At 37.1% G+C, this 18,432-nt stretch overlaps 1 protein-coding gene across 3 annotated transcripts in view; it reads right to left on the bottom strand.

Moving 5' to 3' along the window:
- The window catches only part of ripor2 (RHO family interacting cell polarization regulator 2), an 89,088-nt gene that overhangs the window by 50,871 nt on the left and 19,785 nt on the right, over positions 1–18,432 (bottom strand). Inside the window, exon 1 of one of the 3 annotated variants that reach the window (XM_016504362.1) lies at positions 17,328–17,438. The exons of 1 other annotated variant lie outside the window; for it this stretch is intronic. In XM_016504362.1, the coding sequence (XP_016359848.1) occupies positions 17,328–17,406 (79 nt within the window). In that variant the 5' untranslated portion in view covers positions 17,407–17,438. Of the gene's footprint in view, positions 1–7,337; positions 7,534–17,327; positions 17,439–18,432 lie in introns of those variants that run through there. One more of the 3 variants, XM_016504364.1, reaches the window with a different exon arrangement.

Genomic DNA, 18,432 nt, shown 5'->3' with positions numbered 1-18,432 from the left:
TTAGTTTTAATTTTTTTAATTTAAGCATGTTTAGCTTAGTTAACGGAAGGCTACCTGCTGCCATCAGAGCAAGTGCATTAACGCGCTCCTCGGATGCTCTCATTTCCCGAGTCAGAATGTGAAAACAATATGGACACTACAAAGTTATGTTGTACACTACAAATGTTACTACAAAGATGTGTTGGATTTGTATTATTAGAGCTTTCTGACTTGAGTTCACGTGCATTTTCTAAGTCTGGAAATTATTTTTCACGTGCGGTGCTGGTGATGATGCTTCTTACGTCCGTTTCGGAGAACTAGAGGACAAATATTTCAATCGATCGCACCGAAAATCTGCGTTCTGATTCGGTTCTAGTACATAGGTTACATGGGTACCGGTGCCATATTGGTAAAATTGGTATCAAGAGGTAAAAAATGATATAAATACTGTTCAGTTTCTTGCACAGACCGATCGTGTCTTAAGACCTCAATGTATCGTCACGAGCCGCAGGGTTTAATTTGGTTTTGTCTGTGTATGTTTTTTTTACTCTCGAAGCCGTGGAGCCCATTGACTGCCATTATAAGACTGATAGACTGCAACGGTTTGAGTTAAAAATCCTTGTTTGTGTTCTACTGAAGAAACAAAATCACCTACATCTTGGATGCCCTGGGGGTAAGCAGATAAACATGAAAATGAAATTTTCATTTTTGGGTGACCTATCCCTTTAAGCAACGGCACTCCAAGGAACAGCTGTCCTAAACTAACATGCAGTAAAGTTCAAGTTCATGCAAGTTCACATGCAAGTTCAACAGTAAATGTGGATTGTCACTGAGGGGCTATGCCAGTCCCCTACAATTGTTAAGCCACTGAACTAAGTTTCACTTGATTTGGTCTCTCTTTATTCAGACAGCGCTGACCAGTACCACACAAATAAGACATGGCTCTAGCGGAAAATAATCCTATTAGCTTTGGAAAATAGGAAATTAACTGAACTAATAAAGCTGTCACTGACCCATGCGGACACAGACACTTGAAGGTGAATCTCTAGAATGATTCAGCAGTTCAGCCCAGATCATTGTGTGTGCGTGTGTGTGTGCAAGATGCATGAGAAAGACAAGAACAGAGATGGAGAAAGACATTTGCCTCTTCATTTCTGTCTCTCCTGCACTCTGCCAACTGGACATAACTAGAACATTGCTAAAAAAAGACGCCATTTTGACTTGTGCCAGGCATATGCAGATGAAACATTGAAACAGTTTTTTGTTTTGAGGACTGAAAAGACATTTTAAATTAAAGATGGCATGTCACTTTCAGCTTCAAAGCATCCAAGCAAGAAAGAAAACACACCTGATGCACAACCCTTACAGACTGAAGATTAAACTATGTCCTAAAAATACAATGAAAAATTAAGATGATGAAATCTGACAATCAGAGGTTTGATGTGGTGCATTTAAGTCAGGCAAAAAGCCCCAAAAAAAAACACTTTTTAAAGGAGTATTTACCAGAAATGTTATTTACCAGAATTTATTTAGGAGAAAAATGTAAATGTGCAGTATTTCTGAAAAAAAAAAAAAAAGTTTTTTTTTTTTTTTTTTTAAATAAAATCAATTAATTGGAGATGCTTTCGATTATTAAAATGTAATGGAACCATTCAAATGGAATCCAGAAAATAATGGAAAACAGAATTTGGTAAAGATAAAACTGTAAAAGTCATACTACTAGATTAACTAAGAAAGTTTAAACATGATTAAAGAGACAAGAGAACAGCCAGTAAAAATAAGAACAAATACACAAATTACAAGCATAGATAAATACAACAGAATGTTACAAATAAAATAAGGTTGGTAGTATTCAAATACAGAAATGTAATAATTACGGAAAATAACACTGCATAGTGTTTACTGTATAAATTAAATATAGATTTGTATCACAGCTGTTTTGTTGTTTGATGATCATTAATGACAGCACCAGTATTTATAAGCCACTGTCCCTTTAAGACCTGATGAACGGATCCGATAAAATGATACACATCACATCCGATTTCTTTCTCAGCTGTTTTCATTCACTTGAGACATAACTGACTGCGTTTACCTGAATGATTGTCGAGATGGGTATTTTGTCATAATTTTATGTGTATGTGTCTGTTCAGAGGATTCAGAAGAGGATTGAGTTCGGTGTTCAAGCGCCGTCTGAAACGCTTGTGTGCGCTTCATATGTGTGCGGCTGTGCGCGAAGAGAACAGCGCGCGAGTAACGAATCGAGTTCCCTTTCACCTTTTCTCTCTGGAATTGTTTAAAATTCGCTTGCTTGTGTAAATACGAACAAATGATAAACTTATACTCTATTATGGTTAAATTTTGCAATTAATCCGCGGATCACATGCGTGCCGAACCGTGGGGCTTGGTCCGTACGGATCAACTACGATCCATTTAACCACTAGGTTTAATATATCATGTAGCCTTGGAAAACAGTCTAATAATGTGTTTTATGGATTCTCGTCCGTGAAATGTGCCACTTCCGGTATTTTGCCGGTTAGTCGACGCGAGCAAAATGAAGTCGAGGATTTTTAAAAATCGAATAGTCTAATAAAATCGACGAATCGCTACCGCCCTAAAAATAATATTTATGCTTTTTACCTGTCAGAAAATAAAATAGGTAAACAAATCTCATCAATTAATATCGAGGGAAAAACCCAAGTAATTTTCCGAGCAGGTCGGTTTCTACGCAGGCATTTTCAGTTGTAAGATGTAAAAATATAGTTGGCTTTTAAAATCAGCTGTAGTTTATGAGGGTGCTTTCCTGTTCTCTACAGTGCTTCTGGGTTTGACAGGAGGGCGTTGACTTCATCCCTGCTAAAGCACAGCTGTATGTCAGGACAGACCCCGAGGAGGACAGCACCCTTTATAAGGCATAAGGATTTGGCTTTTCAAAGCAGATTACATGTCACAGCTGACAAAATCTAAAAATCAGACATCATCTGAGGGAGAACATGTCATACATGACAACATCCAAGGACCTCAATTCAATCAGCCAATGACATTTCAGAACGAATCCACCACAACCAATCAGATTTCCGCACACCTTCTAACTGCTATGCAAACAGACAAGGAAAAACAAAAACATTTAGTTCATCAGCTTATGTTTAAGGGATAAACCACCGTAATACTAATCACAGGGCTGAGAGATTGTGATTGTGTCGCTATGCATTAACTGTCTGCAAAATGGATGTACGAGGGGTGTCCTCAGTGCGGTCAAATTCAAACAGACTGTTAATCAAGGGGGATTATGGGATAGTATCCCTACTGATGACAGTTAAACGCACATGTCATCTGTTCAGGAAGAGAGAGAGTGAAGAAGAGAAGATGCCAAGTCATTCACTTCAGATTGCCTTTCTCCAGAAACTGAACAAAACACAAGCTCTGTTCCAAAACCTAGTCAGCTACGTAGACAGCATTTTAAGGCACCACAGACACACTCCTGATGCAAAATCTGTTCCAAAATCTATATTATACTACCTTTAAAGTCCACATGAAATCAAAATTGACTTTATTTTCTTTACTAGCGCACATTGCTAGTCTTGATGTAAACAATTAATCAGTGCAAGTTAATGTTAATTGTTTTCGTAATCTTTAATTAAAATCTGAACATTTACTTCCGCTCTGGAATGTCATTCCTTTTCTGATGAAGTCAGTTAATGGCTTGGGCAGAATATCCTCAAACACACCCCTCTAACCGTTAGGTTGCTATGAGTGAGAGACAGAGAGGAGGAGCGCAAAAATAAAACCATGCCCTCTATTCAATATTCTGTTTCAGATGGAAATACGTCATTACACTGAAATAAAGTCGGCAGCAACTTCCGGTTCACGCAGACTTTAAAAGAACTAATTTGGACAATTTTGAAGGCAGCAGCGCATTTATCAATTGGTGGATGAGGCAATCCCAGAATGCACAGCATCCAAGATGGAAAACGAGTCAAGAGAAATACCAATGACAGCTGTACATAAATTTATTCTATTCTTTTTATGTTGCATATTAGGGCTATGAAATACTGCAAATGTGCAAATCGCAATATGCATATTGCAACGGCTTGCAATAACTGACTAATTTTACAAACACAAGACATTATCTTATATGTACTGCATTATTTAACATCACATTTTTCTTCAATACCATGCAGCAAATAATTCCGCTTAGAAGGCAACTGCCGGTTCACTAGGTTTTGGAACAGAGCTAAACTACTCAATCAGAATGTAAGAAACATAAATCAATATCAATGATACAAAAACCATGAAAATAACAGTATTGGACACCATTTATAAACCTGATTATGCACCCTTAAGTAAATTCAAATGTTGTATCAGCCACACAAACCTACTTTCCACTTGATGTAGCCAATGCGATTTCATTACCATGTACTTGTTAACATTAGAAGAAGCAATATATTCATTGAGAGTGCTGTTTGATTGTTACTGCTTGAGTGTTAGCTGACAACAAAGAGCATATGTCAGTGGAGAACGATTCTATAGTAACACTGACACTCTGCCGGCCTCTTGATGACCGCGCTGATTTGATTTAGCTCCCTTTACGGCCGTGACGGGAGCCGAAACCTCTCACTGCCCCCTGTCATACACACAAAGTGACATTAGATAAAACCCAGACCTCTTCCATCCCGTTTTCTCCACCTACTAAAAAGATTCTGATCTCTCTTTCATCAACAACTTCTTTTCTACCTCCTCTTTTTCTTAAAATACCCCTCCACAGGCCCTAGGGGTCAGACTTTGGGACAGGGATTTGTCTGTACAAGAATACTGGAGAGAGAGAGCCTTTCAAACACACATGAACCTCATAAGCTCAATTATACCTCTGTCAGAGATACCTCAGTGAATTGCAGCTCAATGTGAATCAAGATACATCTCCATAAAGACAAATGAAAGCCAGTTCATATCTAAATCAAGTTGGCTAGTGAGACGACAGTCTAACTCTAGTTGTAGCCAAGTGGCTAAGCAATGGATGAAGGCCTCCTGAGTAGGATTATACACCGATGACCACCAAGAGAGGAAAATTCAATGATTATCAGCTGTGAAAACATAAATCACTAAAGCCTAAAGAAAAACACCAGGACTAAACATTACTGTAAACAGCTTAACAGCAACTCACAAAGCTGATGTGCTCAAAGCCGTTCCAGAGAACTAAGATTGGATGTTATTAAAGAGCCTGCAGTAAAGCTGCCTCATCTTACTGAACGCCTGCCAAGTTTCACTGAGCTTTTCCTTATCCAGAGAAATTCACAAATATGAAATAACACGCTCTGCTGAAATCACAAACTTTGCCCTCAACTTTACCCTCAAAATCCAAACATCTCTGTTTTTATGATAGCGAATAAATATGCATGAAGCATCAACAATCATTATTCTCACTGTTGAGAGTTTAGAAAAGAATCAAGGACTGTCTAGATTGCCATAATGGCCCGTTGTATCAAATAAATACTGCCATAAATGTACTGTATTCAAACAGACAATGCTGCCCGACTCAAATAATTGCAAGTTTGCAACCCTCTTTTTCAAATTCAGTTTAGTGCAGGATAGATTACATATAGTTTATAATATGAAAATGCTTTCAGACAAAAAAAAAATGTGTCCAGCTTCTGCAGCATCACGTGACTCAGCAGACTGAGATAAAACTGATTAACCACTGAATATTTGCTTAGAAATGTCAAACAGAGAATAGTTAGCAGAATGTGATCTAATATGCACTACACAACATTTTTGAGAGGCTGAGATTGAAGAGATAAGAGTAAAAAGGGCTAGGAGCTGGGGTGATAGGGAGGGAAAAGGTGGGTTTATTCAGTGAAAAAAACTTAAGAGATGAAATTGAGAAATGCTCATTTATCACTGCTTTGGCAGCTCTAGGCTCTAACACCCCCCTCCAATAGAGCGTAACCGTGACCACCCACTTTTTCAGTGGTCTTGGTTGCGGAAGCATTTTTCTCTTTCATTTTCCTGGGAGGAATTTCAATAAAATCTTCATTAAAGAGTTCTAAGTTCTCAACCAAAACAACCAGCTCTGAGATAAATCACAACAGGAAAAACTTTGATCCAAAGCAAAAAATACATGAAAACTGGGAACAAGATGAAAGTACAAGACGAAGTCATTTAAGCACTGCAAATTATAGTAATAAATATTTTGTTTATTGCACAATATTCTGATATATACAAATACCTCAAATCACTGTCACGTTAGCTTCCAATATAGAAAGTAACCTCGAAAAGAACCATTTCACCTTCTGGAAGTAAACATATGGCACTGTGTCATCCATATGAGCTCATGAAATATTGAGCTGACAGCTGCCAAACTATACCACAGCAGGTTCAAACAGACATCAGGCAGGTTTTCTGATGGCAGCTTGACTTATTTCATGACACAATCGGTTTTAATTACACCCGCACGAGCCAACAAAGTGCAGCTATTAGTAGTGGCAAGATTCATTTCCGCGAATCAGTTCTCTCGAACCAGTTGGTTTCAAAGAACCGGTTATAAAAGAACCTAATCCTACAATGTTCAGATAAAGCCATATGATTGCATCCATGGTGCTATCAATTATGTTGTTTTGATTACGCTTTAATAATAATAATAATAGCGTTTATTATAATTTCATGTGTACCAGTTCAGTCTGATTCAGCAATGATTCTGCTCATAAAACATAAAACAAGTAAATTAGAACCAATCATTTGAATTAACATTTAAACAATACGGCAGTTAATCTACATCTAGCGACATATAAAAATGCAGCTCTGCATACTATGTGTTGATAAAACGTTCATACAAACAATTAAATGCTAAATCGCTAAAACAGATTCCCGTGAAGCTCGAATCGTGAACTGTTTTTTTAACCGGTTCACCTGATTCATTGAAAAGATCCGACTCAAAATAACGATTCGTTGGAGAAGCGAACTGAAGTCCGATTCAGTTTAGTGCAGGATAGATTACATATAGTTTATAATATGAAAATGCTTTCAGACAAAAACAAAATTGTCCAGCTGCTGCATCATCACGTGACTCTCGTGCAGTGCCTTACAAACGTATAAAATACAGTATCATAGATATATCAAAACTAAATATGAGCAGATAAATCTTGGTCTCGGGTGCAGAGTTAAAACGAGTTATTAATTAGTTCATCACATGCACAATGCATCAAAACTGACAATTGGTGGTCAACCACAACTAACGTTATGCCTTAAAACTGTCATTTGTAAAAGCCCTCCAGCAAACGCACGCTGCAAAACAGCATGTCGCCACAATGAGCTGTAATATCCACATTTAAATGTGTTGTAATGTCAAATTTACAGACCGTACTCACCGCTCGAGACAGAAAACTTATTCCCAGTGAATGTTATTTACTCGTGTTTAGCATTTCCATCCATGCGAACAAAACAGCACTTCTCCTTTCTGCGGCTCGATGTGCTGATGTGTGCTAAATAAAACTATCACAACAAAACGTGTTGAATGACAGCGCCACAGAGTTTCCCGACTGAAAGCATGCAGCACGACAGCAACGGATCAAAAATCATATGTAGTACACTCGTAGAGGTTTGTAGCGCTCCCTCACTGCCGCCACGGACCAATCAGAAGGCAGCGCTGCGGTAGTGGGCGGAGCCTACCTGTTTTGACATATTCACCCTTGACTGATTTGAGGCTTGTCTAAAAACACATTGTAGTGTGCCACATCAGGGGCTGGCATTAATGGGGTATGTGCTCAGCTGTCAGAGTGAATCTTAAGCTGCTTAAACTATGTGTCTGTAGGAGTTTTGCATATTTAAAATAGCTCAGTGTGCCTGTAGGCAACATGAAACCTGCACACTATAGAAAAGAGCACAAGCTGCCTGACCGCTGACCCACGTAAATGCTGGAACACTGTCTTAACAAAAGAGCAGGATATCAGTGTTAAGCTGAGCTCAAAAGTACTGGACATTGGGTTCATTAAATGCACCATGATTATGATTATGAATGATTATACATGAAGTCCTGTACCATATATTTTTACAGTTATAATTAGGACAGGCATAGGTGCACAACTACCATATTTAATAATAAACTACATATTTTACTACTATTTTAAGAACAGTCAGGAAAATACCAAAGCTGATTTGAAGAATGAAGAAGAAATACATAAGGAAGGCACCTAATGGAGTTTTAAGTATTTCTTCATAATATTTAAGAAAATCATTTTATTGTTGTTCTTTATAAAGCAAAGGGATTTTAGAAGTGAGTATTACTGAATTTTAAAACGGGGAAAAAGGATGGGATTCCATTTAAAAACTTGAAAAATTATGAAATAAAAAAAATGTAGAATATAGAGTAAAAAAAATGACATTATACTCCAGTTGTGGTGCATTACTAACACTGCAAGTAACATCTGTAACAGAATTTTGGGCTCTTAAAATTAAGCTTTGCCATCACAGAAATGTTACATTTTAAAATATATTCAAATGGAAATTTTTTTTTATTTTAAATTGTAATAATATTTCACAATATTACTGTTTTACTGTATTTTTAGTCAAATAAATGCAGCCGTGGTGATCATTAAATTCAATAACATTAAATCTGAATTATTCCAAACTTTTATATCTTACAAATGCAGTTAAGTTAAGGTAGACACTGCTAATCTTACATACCCCTCATCAACATTCATGTCAAGATCAGTAATTCAAATTTAAATGATTGACTTTAAGTAGACAGAAAAGCAAGTTTTATTTGAATTGGAATGAATGGAACCAAAACATTTGGGACTGGACTGAGTTTCACTGTATTAGTATGTCATTTTAAAGACAGTGTGGGCAGATAAGAGATCAATTAAAAGAATTAATTATGCATGAAATATCTCTCTCATTTATCTTTTTATCTGCAAAACACACAGATCTGTTCCCCAAGCTGAAGTCTTTGCTGTAGGTGGAAGAAATGTGCCTTACAGGCGCTGCACTTTATAGCAGAATCAGCAAGACCACATTAAAGTTTGAGCACCTGATTTAGGTACTGTTACTGTGAAAGCCACTTTACATCATGTCTCGTTCTTTAAGTCCCAGTCTTCCCGCTGAGCTCATTGTGGTTAAACCTGACCTTGGAGGTACATCGCTCTCACATGGTGGGGTGGGGTGCGGTGCGGTGTGTTGTATAATATTCGGAGAGGCTGAGTGCATCCAGACATGCTTGGACAGTGCAGCACAGACACCTCCACATGCATCCTCTCTCTCAGCTGCTGCTCGCCTCATCCTGTAATTATGGCTGTCATCAGCAGCCCCCGACGAGAAGCTATATTTACTGGAGCCCTGTACAAACAGTTCTCAGGCTTACAGGAGCCTGGTACAAAAGTAAAAGCTCTCTCCATTCACTTGCAACTGGTCTTAAACAGGTTAGCCGGTGAAATATGAATGAAAACAGAAGGCTAATGAGCTGAATCAGTATGCAGTGAAGGAATGTGACTACTACACTCAACTCTTAGAAGTCTTATTTAGATAATCACTGGTGTTTATATAGGCTAGAGACTGGACATGCACTTATACATAACAGTCCACTCGTTCTGTCTTGGTATTTAATGCTGTTCCGCGTTGTAAATATAGACTGAGCAGGAATCATTCACACGCGTTTGTACAGCTCTGTTCAGCAAACATGTCTCATCTCAGGTATTTGAAATAACTTCCATTGGGAGAGACAAACAGAAATAGGTTACAGCATGCCACTGGGGTCAAGAGGTTACGAAAAGCAGCCAGACAAGCGCTGCTGAAGATCAGTATGTGTGAAGCTGTTGATAGAATTATCACTTTAACAATTTGGAAATATTCTGTTACTAGCTTTGCAAATGACAACCTCGTAGATCTCCCTAGCAATCATATAATAATGCACTAAATGCACTTTTTTGCATGTTTTTTCATGTTGGTCACACTACATGACCTGATTTGGTCATTTTTTACAATATTAATATTTTAACAAAACTGTTTCACTGCTTTTTTCCCTTGAGAAATCAAAAATAAAATATTATGTCAACCTACCAACTAAGGTTTTCTCTTGAGGAATGTAATTATTTTAATGATGCTTTTATTCCTTCATGATTTAATTTCTATCACACACTGTTATGGCCCCCCAAAAATATCAAAATGAATTAAATTAAATTAAAAACATAATAGAAAAGGTGTATTCAAGTCATTGTATGTATGAATTACATTTGAATTACAAATTAATTTCTATGTATTTACATATATTAATTTAGCACAGTTATTCTCAACAAGGGGGCCTCAACAAACTTCCAGTGTGGCCTCAATATGACTTAAAATAAAACAAATAATATAAAAAATTATATTAAATATTATTTTTAATATTAAAAAAATAATATTAAAAATATTAAAACAAGCTAAAATTATCAACAATCAAGAGATTTCTTATTTTAATTCTCCCCCAAAACAAGAAGCTTTTTTTTTTTTCTCTGAAAACCTAGAAGATTTAGGTAGTCTAATTTTAAAAGCGTGATTTCTAGACCTAGAAAAGTCATTTAAATGAATACAATCTTAAAACACTTTGAGTATTTTTCTAATGAATATATATTTTTAAAATTGTGAGCTAAAATATTTCTAAAATCCAGTCAAAACAAACTCATTATGTAAACCACAAACAACTTGAAAAATCATGCAAATGTATTGGTTAATTGAATGGGAACCTCTTATGGAATCCCTAAATTTAATTTATAGAAACTAAGAGTTTCAGGACTTCAAATATCGTTGGGGTCAAAAAACGTAAAGAACCACTAGTAGAAAGCTCTCTATTGTGAGTTTTGCATGGGTAGGAGCCACTCACATATTCTTGTAAAACGTATAAATCTAGTTCTAAGTAAACTGTCAGGCCGTAAATTTCCCCTTAAACCCTTTGAAACTGCAGCACCGCAAAACTGTGTATATTTCATGATGTTTGAAGGCCTTCAGTAAGCCTGAGTTTTTAGATTATAGTCTGCCGTGCCCTGTGGCTAATCTCCTGCCTTTGGTCCTATAATGACAGGCTCTGATGCAGGTAGCGGGCCCACGGTGCCAAACCCACACAGCTGTCTGTGGACAGCCGGCCTCCAGGTGTTCGGTAAGCTGCTGTCTGCATAATAGGTTCACGGTAAGATTGAGATCAGTTCTGTCGTGGCAAATGACATACAGAAACAAAATCAACCAGGGTATGGTGGATCATGTTTTCCTACTGAATGGTGGTTCAGAGCAAACCGGGAAGTGTTACTGCTCATCTGTCAACCTCTCCACATTGTGTGTTTTCACCCGCCGTGCAGCACAAGAATACAGTCGTAGACTCGTGTTTGTGGAAAGCTCTGCTTGTTTAGTCTAAAGTAGGTCAATGGAGGCCTCCGTCATGTGGTGTTGAGGAAAAAACACACCGTAATGCACAACCCCCCACACAACAGTCATTGTACACATAACACCTGAATCTCTCATTGAGCTGCCTTTTAAAAACACTACTCTGGCTGCTCAAAGAAAGAGAAGCAATCAGCAATTCCATGTACTTTTGCTCTCACCCTGAGGCTGTACAGTTTGTTCTGTGCGCTCGAGGGCATGTGTCCTGAGTCGCTATGACCAGGTCATGGCTTCTTCCTTCTGACACATTTGCCCTGAGCATCACATGCTGCATGGATGGATAAACCGTATGCACGCAAGCTGCAGCAAGAGGGGCTAATGCCTCCAATGTGCATAAGCCTGAACCAACCAACAAGCAAAAAGCAAAGTATGGCTGTAATTCTGAGGAAAAAATGACTGGGGATTTCAGAGTCAGCATCAGGGTGCTCACACAAACCTCACATCTCACTCCCTCTTTCACTAACCAATAATTTTCTGTTACTTCTCTTTCATTCTATCGATAATTCTATCAATAGCCCAAAAAAAAAAGAAAAAAAAAAGAATGCACTGCAAAAAAAACGTTTTCTTAATCATTATTTTTTGTCTTGCACTCCAATACATTCTTAAAGTTGGCATGAAACAGAAGTTATGATTGTCTTTTCATCCTTGTTGAGATGTATAACCTAGTGAAAACGATTCTTGAACTAGAAAAAATGTAGAGTAATTTAACTTTGTCCATTGGGAATTGATTGGATCGTTGTTGTGTGCTATTGCTGCAAGAGTGACAGTTTGTCCCACCCTTGCAGCAGTAAACTCGTCATTAGAGAAGAGAAGAGATGTTGTTGCAAAGGGGAGGGGAAGTTATTTTGATGAAAGATTACAAAGGCACATGGATTTGAAAAAATGCATGATGTGCAGGGATAAATCATTTATAGTAAACATTGCAATATTACATAAACAAAAAAGAAGAGCTCAATTTTGATTTCCCGTCGACTTAAAAAAGATACATTCACTTGAAAAGTAAAAGTGCAGGAGATATTAATCAATTTTGTTATTTTAAGCAACTTTGTTATTGCATCAATAACATTGTTATTTTCCTTACTATTTGTTCTTTATAGAGCACAATCTAACAAAAGCGGTCAAGTTTGTTTGTTTGTTTGTTTGTTTGTTTTTATTAATGAAATATTTGTTAGTTGAAATAGTTAAAATATTTGCCTTTGTGGTAAACAGTCAATTAATTTTATTTGTATGTTTCGTATATTTTAAGATATTTACTGGAAAAAGATAACACTGACTAAGAAAAAGAAAAATGACTATAACTCATTAACTGACTTAAGTGGCTTATTGCTTTTAAAAAACTCATAAAAGACCTGCAATATATATTATTATAAAATATAATATATTACATAATATACTATAAAAGATCTGCAATAAATAATCTGAAGTATTAATAATAACATTAATAATAATAGTTATTATTATTATACACAAATTCTTCCAGCAATAATATAGTACAGTTAGTCTAACTGTAGGTGATTTATAGATAATATGGACCCCAATACAACTTTGAACAAGGCTCAGCCAGTCAAATTTCAGACAGAGCAGTCTTATAATCTTATAATCAGTCCTATAATCAGTTTTATAATCTATGGTAGCTACTTTCATCTTGTTATTGTTAAAAGTGTCCGGTGTGATGAATCAAACAGCTGTGTGAAATGCTCAGTGCTACATCACTCACTCACACACACACACACACACACACACACACACACACACACACACACACACACACACACACACACTCTAAATCAGCCTCTGATAATGATAAGACATCAGTTGATGCCCATCATACAGCTGTTGTTCCTACAAATCCTGCTTTGCTGACATAGACACTGACATCATAGTTATTCATTGGCAGCCTTGGACATGAAGTGCAGAGTGATGATGACTGAGCACATTATGTAGAGATCACAGTGCCAGTTCTGCAGATAACATCTCTACCAACGGCTGAGTTAAAGCCAGACTACACCCGTAAATCTCTCGTCCTGCATGAATCATTACATGGAGCAGCTCAAGGCTGAAATCAAATGCCACCACAGCGAGGGGATACGGTTTCCCCAGCCTGAGTGCCATAGATCAGGGGTGTACGAATTACTTGAAATCTGACACTGATTTTTGCATGGACTTGATTTGATTGACAGAAAACATGATTAAATCCAGCTTAAATGCAGTTCTTACATATACAGCAGCTTTCTGCTACCTTACAATATCACTGCAGCAATATCGCATGAGCACTTAGCCAATCATAAAGTTGCAAAGACCTTTAAATGAAAATACATAAACATTTCCCAAAGTCTCGACTATTACTTTTATGCTTTGGAAACAATTAAGGAGGAAATTAAATGTAATACTGCAAAATCAATATAGTCATAATACCAACTGTAATTGTATATTGATGAAAAAGGAGAGAAGGAACAATCTGACAAGTGTGGGCGACACATTATAAAACAGGCCTCATGAATTTTAATTAGGAGGCATAATATTAATTGTGCCCAGTTGTAACTGCTTTAGGTGGCACTCATTTTGGTTAGTCAGGTTAGGCTGACATATTGGAGACTAATGTAAATTAATTTTATTTACCAAGACTCCACTAGTCACCATGACCCAGGTATTCTGAGGTTATTCTCAGTACTCATACTTTATTGCTTCAGGACCAGAGAACAGACTTCACTCTCTACTTAAGGGGCTGCAGGCGGCCACATGAAAACCCTCTTTGAATAACTCATGAAGCACATGCAAAAGCACACAAGTGTGTATTTTGTTTCCATAAAGTTGCCCTTACTCAAACACGTTTTGATCGAATTAGGTTAAAGAAAAATTAATAGCTGAAGTGTAAAAGTTTTTGGAGAAAGTTTATGCTATAGGCTGCAAGCTGGATGGCCTGTAGTGAACTGGAAAAGATTTGAGGGACTCTCATGAGCTGGTTTTATTGGATGGAGGTTAAATACTGGAAGATTTTTGAGTCTTGGATTTTGAATTTCCAAAAGAAAACACATAAAATGGATGATGATTGAAAAAAAAAAGTGTTTGAGGCAAAAATATTCACATATAAATTGGGTCAGTCTAATCGAGTCACACCTTCAGATCATTTGCTATCGCCCTCAGGCCATCCAAGATATGCTTGTCTCTTCATCTGAACAGATTTGGAGAAATTCAGCATTGTATCACTTGCTCACCAATTGATCCTCTGCAGTGAATGGGTGCTGTCAGAATCCAAACATCACAATAACCCACACCACTCCAGTCCATCAATTAATGTCTTGTGAAGTGAAAAGCTGCGTGGTTGTTCATCATTTAGCATCCAGCCAAAATATGAGTCCGTAATAATCCATAATATTGCTTTCTTCAGTGAAAAAGTTGTCTTGTCTGAATCAGGAGCGAAATATGCAAAGATCAAACACAGTTTACAAATGAAAACAGTTCTAACCAAATATGTTGGTGGATGTTGATGTGAGAGGACAACAGGGGATGAGCTTGTTGTAAATTCTCCAATTCTGTTACAATGAAGAAACTAACTGTATATCTTGGATGCCCTGAAAGTGAGTAAATTTGAAGCAATTTTTCATTTTTAGGTTAACTATTTCTTTAATGTTGTAATTATCATGAGATAGTTTCAAAATATCAAAGGCAAATCTGCCTTTTTAAGACAATGAAAATGGATAGAGATCATTTGCTGTCAATTTCAGTTTTTTGTGCATGTGTGGGTTTTTTTTTTAGATTTATTTTTAGCATTTTATTGCAATAGGACAGTATGTAGCCAGGAAAGTGTGAGAGAGAGGGGGGACGGGATCGAGAAAGGTCCCCGAGCTGGGACTCGAGCTCGGGACGCCCAAAGCACAACAGCTCTGTATGTCGGCGCACGGGCCAGTGGGGCCACGAGGCTATCGGCACCAACGGTTCAATTGTCAGTTTATATTAATTTAATATTTTGTCAGTTTAGCTGGTTTACTAAAAACATTTTAGGTTAGATTTTAACCTAGTTCCCTTGCAACAAAAGTTGTAGCACTAGACTAACAAATCTTACAATTATCTGAAAAAGAACTTTTTTATAATGGTTAGGTTTTATAATGCCTATAGGACACCAAGTCAGCAAGGTCCCCAAAACATGAGTGCATTGATATATCTCAAATATCAAAAATGTATATAAGCTGAAAACTACTTCCTGCAACACAATAATGCACAATGGTGATACCATAGTAGCTTTAATAGATTTAAATATCTACAGTGGGTACGGAAAGTATTCAGATGTGTACATTAATGAGGAAAAAAAATTAACTTAAATGATTTTAGCAAATGGCTGCAATATAACAAAGAGTGAAAAATTGAAGGGGGTCTGAATACTTTCCGTACCTACTGTATATACACTACAGTATATCTAATTATTCCATCATGCTTCTGCATTTGATAAACACTGTTCTCTAAAAGCATGTGAAAGTGATGGGTAATGTCCAACACATTCACACAATCACAGTCTTTAAATAGATACATAGCAACACATTTCCACCCAATCCAAACTCAGTCATGCTGTTCCTACAGTTCAAACCCTAGAGGGAAAAGACAAAGATCTCAGTCATAATTTACAGTCAAGGATTGAGTGAAATAAATCACATTCATACTATTCTTTCTCTCTATATTCTCATACATAGACAAACGTTCATTCTCATAGAGGCAGCAGGTAACAGGGTTTCTGCAGAAACAGCAGTTAAATCTGAACATTCAGTTCTTCAGTGCTGGATGGAGATGACAACATGTTTAAGACAGCATATCACAGACAAAGCACTTGTCATCTGCCAGAATATAAACAGGTTTTAAAAGGACAGATTTACCAGTGAAGTTCTGTTTATATTGAGCTAACAATTTAGATTTTTCACAGACTTTGATGCCAAATAAGCCTTCAAACACCAAATAAGAAAGAATCACGATATGATATTGGCAATGTTGCCCAAAACACTAATGATTTTAAATTCTCCCACTACTCACTACCTTTCAAAAGTTTGAGATCAGTATATACTTTTTTAAGAAATTAATACTTTTATTCAGCAAGGATGCATTAAATTGATCAAAAGTGGCAATAAAGACATTTACACTGTTCCAAAAGATTTCTATTTCAAATAAAGGCTGTTTTATTGTGATTTCCACAGAAATATTAAGCAGCACAACTGTTTTCAACATCGAGAACAGTAAGCAATGTTTCTCAAGCACCAAATCGGTATATTAGAATGATTTCTGGATGATCATCTGGAGTAAAATTCAGCTTTACCATCTCAGGAATAAGTGCCATTTTAAAATATATTAAAATAGAAAACTGTTATTTTAAATTGTAATAATACTTCATAATATTACAGTTTTCTCCTCACTTAAGCACAAATCACAGCAGTTGTGCTCTTTTTCGGCAACATTTCTAATGCTCATGCACCATAGGAGAAAAAGTCACATTACATTCATCTGCTTGAAACTCCATTTACAGAAAAAAAAGCAGTCACTACATCTTATTACATTCTGTTTGTGCTGCTCCAAAGAGTCATTTAGGAGTAACCATACAGTAAATGTTCTTCAGAACTCTTACAGTATGTTAATTTATGCAAATTTCATAAAGAGGGGAAATTTCTACCCTCCAGAAGATCAACAAGCATCCCATTTCTCTGCTTTGGCATATCAAACAGCAGATATCACTCAAAGGAACATGTCTGATCATGCACTACCTTATGAAATGCCAAACAGCTGCGATGTTTCAGCTCTACAGCTACATGCTCATCCGAGTTATCAAACAGATCTACTAATGTACTTCAATACAACCAGGAGTTATACAAGAACGCCCACTCGACACTGTCGCTCTTACACCTAAAAACTACATCTCCACAGGATTCATCACAACCACAGCCTAAACTTCCCACCCCGTCCCAGCGTGACCCTACCGTCATCATCAAAGACATCCTCTGCCTCCTCACGCATCAGTTCATTTAGGTCATCCTCCGTGATGTCAGGAAAGGCCATTCCGTTTTATCCTCTCTTTCTCTTAAGCGTCTGAGCAGTAACTATACTGTAAAATTAAATCAACGCTCGGACTGTCTCCCCCCCAGGCGAACATGAAGCCCTCTGTCACCTTGAGCCTGAGCAGAGAGGCGAGAGGCAGTGGACCGCTCTGAGCTTCTACTCAATGCACCGAGGCGAGTGTGAGTGTGTGTGGGAGCCCACACCATCCAGGCCAAGTTTCATCAACAGGATGATTTCATAATCTCCTGTGTGAGTGTCAGAATGAGGGAGATAGTGTGTGTGCGTGTGGTAAATATGCCAAGCCTGGTGTGTTGAGTGGAGGTCAGGCCGAAGCATCTTGAGAGCCAAACCCTGTGTAGTATTCATCTTGAAATATTACTAACAATATTAAAGTTATTCTTATGTTTACTTTATAAAAAATCATTATAGGTTTCACAGCAAAAAGACAACCTGAAGGCTTTTAACTTGGTAAAATAATATAAACGATCAATCAGATGACAAAATGCATGTATACAGTAGGTCGTGAATAACAGGTTTTTCAGCAAAGTTGTGATCATGTTGATCATTTAGAGACCTTAGAAACTCAAATCTGATATATATGATATAATAGGCTTTATAAGGTTAAGGTGCATATGGTTAATCACTTACAATTTGGTGTGTTTGAAAGTTTCTATCATGTTCTTCACATCTAAAGTGTTTCTGAAATAGTAACTAGGCTGCAGTGGATTTAAGTCTTTCTCTTTAATTTTGGTGTGCCTCCTATGAAAGCTCTGCGGAACCGACCTAATGACAATCTCATTAACGGAGGGGTCAGCTCACACACTCACAGTCGTATAACAGCAATTATTCACTTCAGGACTCTTTAAAAACATGTCCTAAATAGAGGAACCAAAATAGATCCACCCACACTTGTCACGTTTCCAGGAAACATTTTGATGTGATTGCTCCATCCTTTCAAATTTTGTGGTGTTTGCTAAGGCAAGAATCACTATTAGTGTTATTATTCAAATGCAGAGTTTGTAAATT

Source organism: Sinocyclocheilus anshuiensis, unplaced genomic scaffold, assembly GCF_001515605.1.
Source record: "Sinocyclocheilus anshuiensis isolate Anshui unplaced genomic scaffold, SAMN03320099.WGS_v1.1 scaffold54, whole genome shotgun sequence".
NCBI lineage: Eukaryota > Metazoa > Chordata > Actinopteri > Cypriniformes > Cyprinidae > Sinocyclocheilus > Sinocyclocheilus anshuiensis.
Note: the sequence above shows the minus strand (reverse complement) of the source record. Positions and strands in the feature narration are given on the sequence as shown.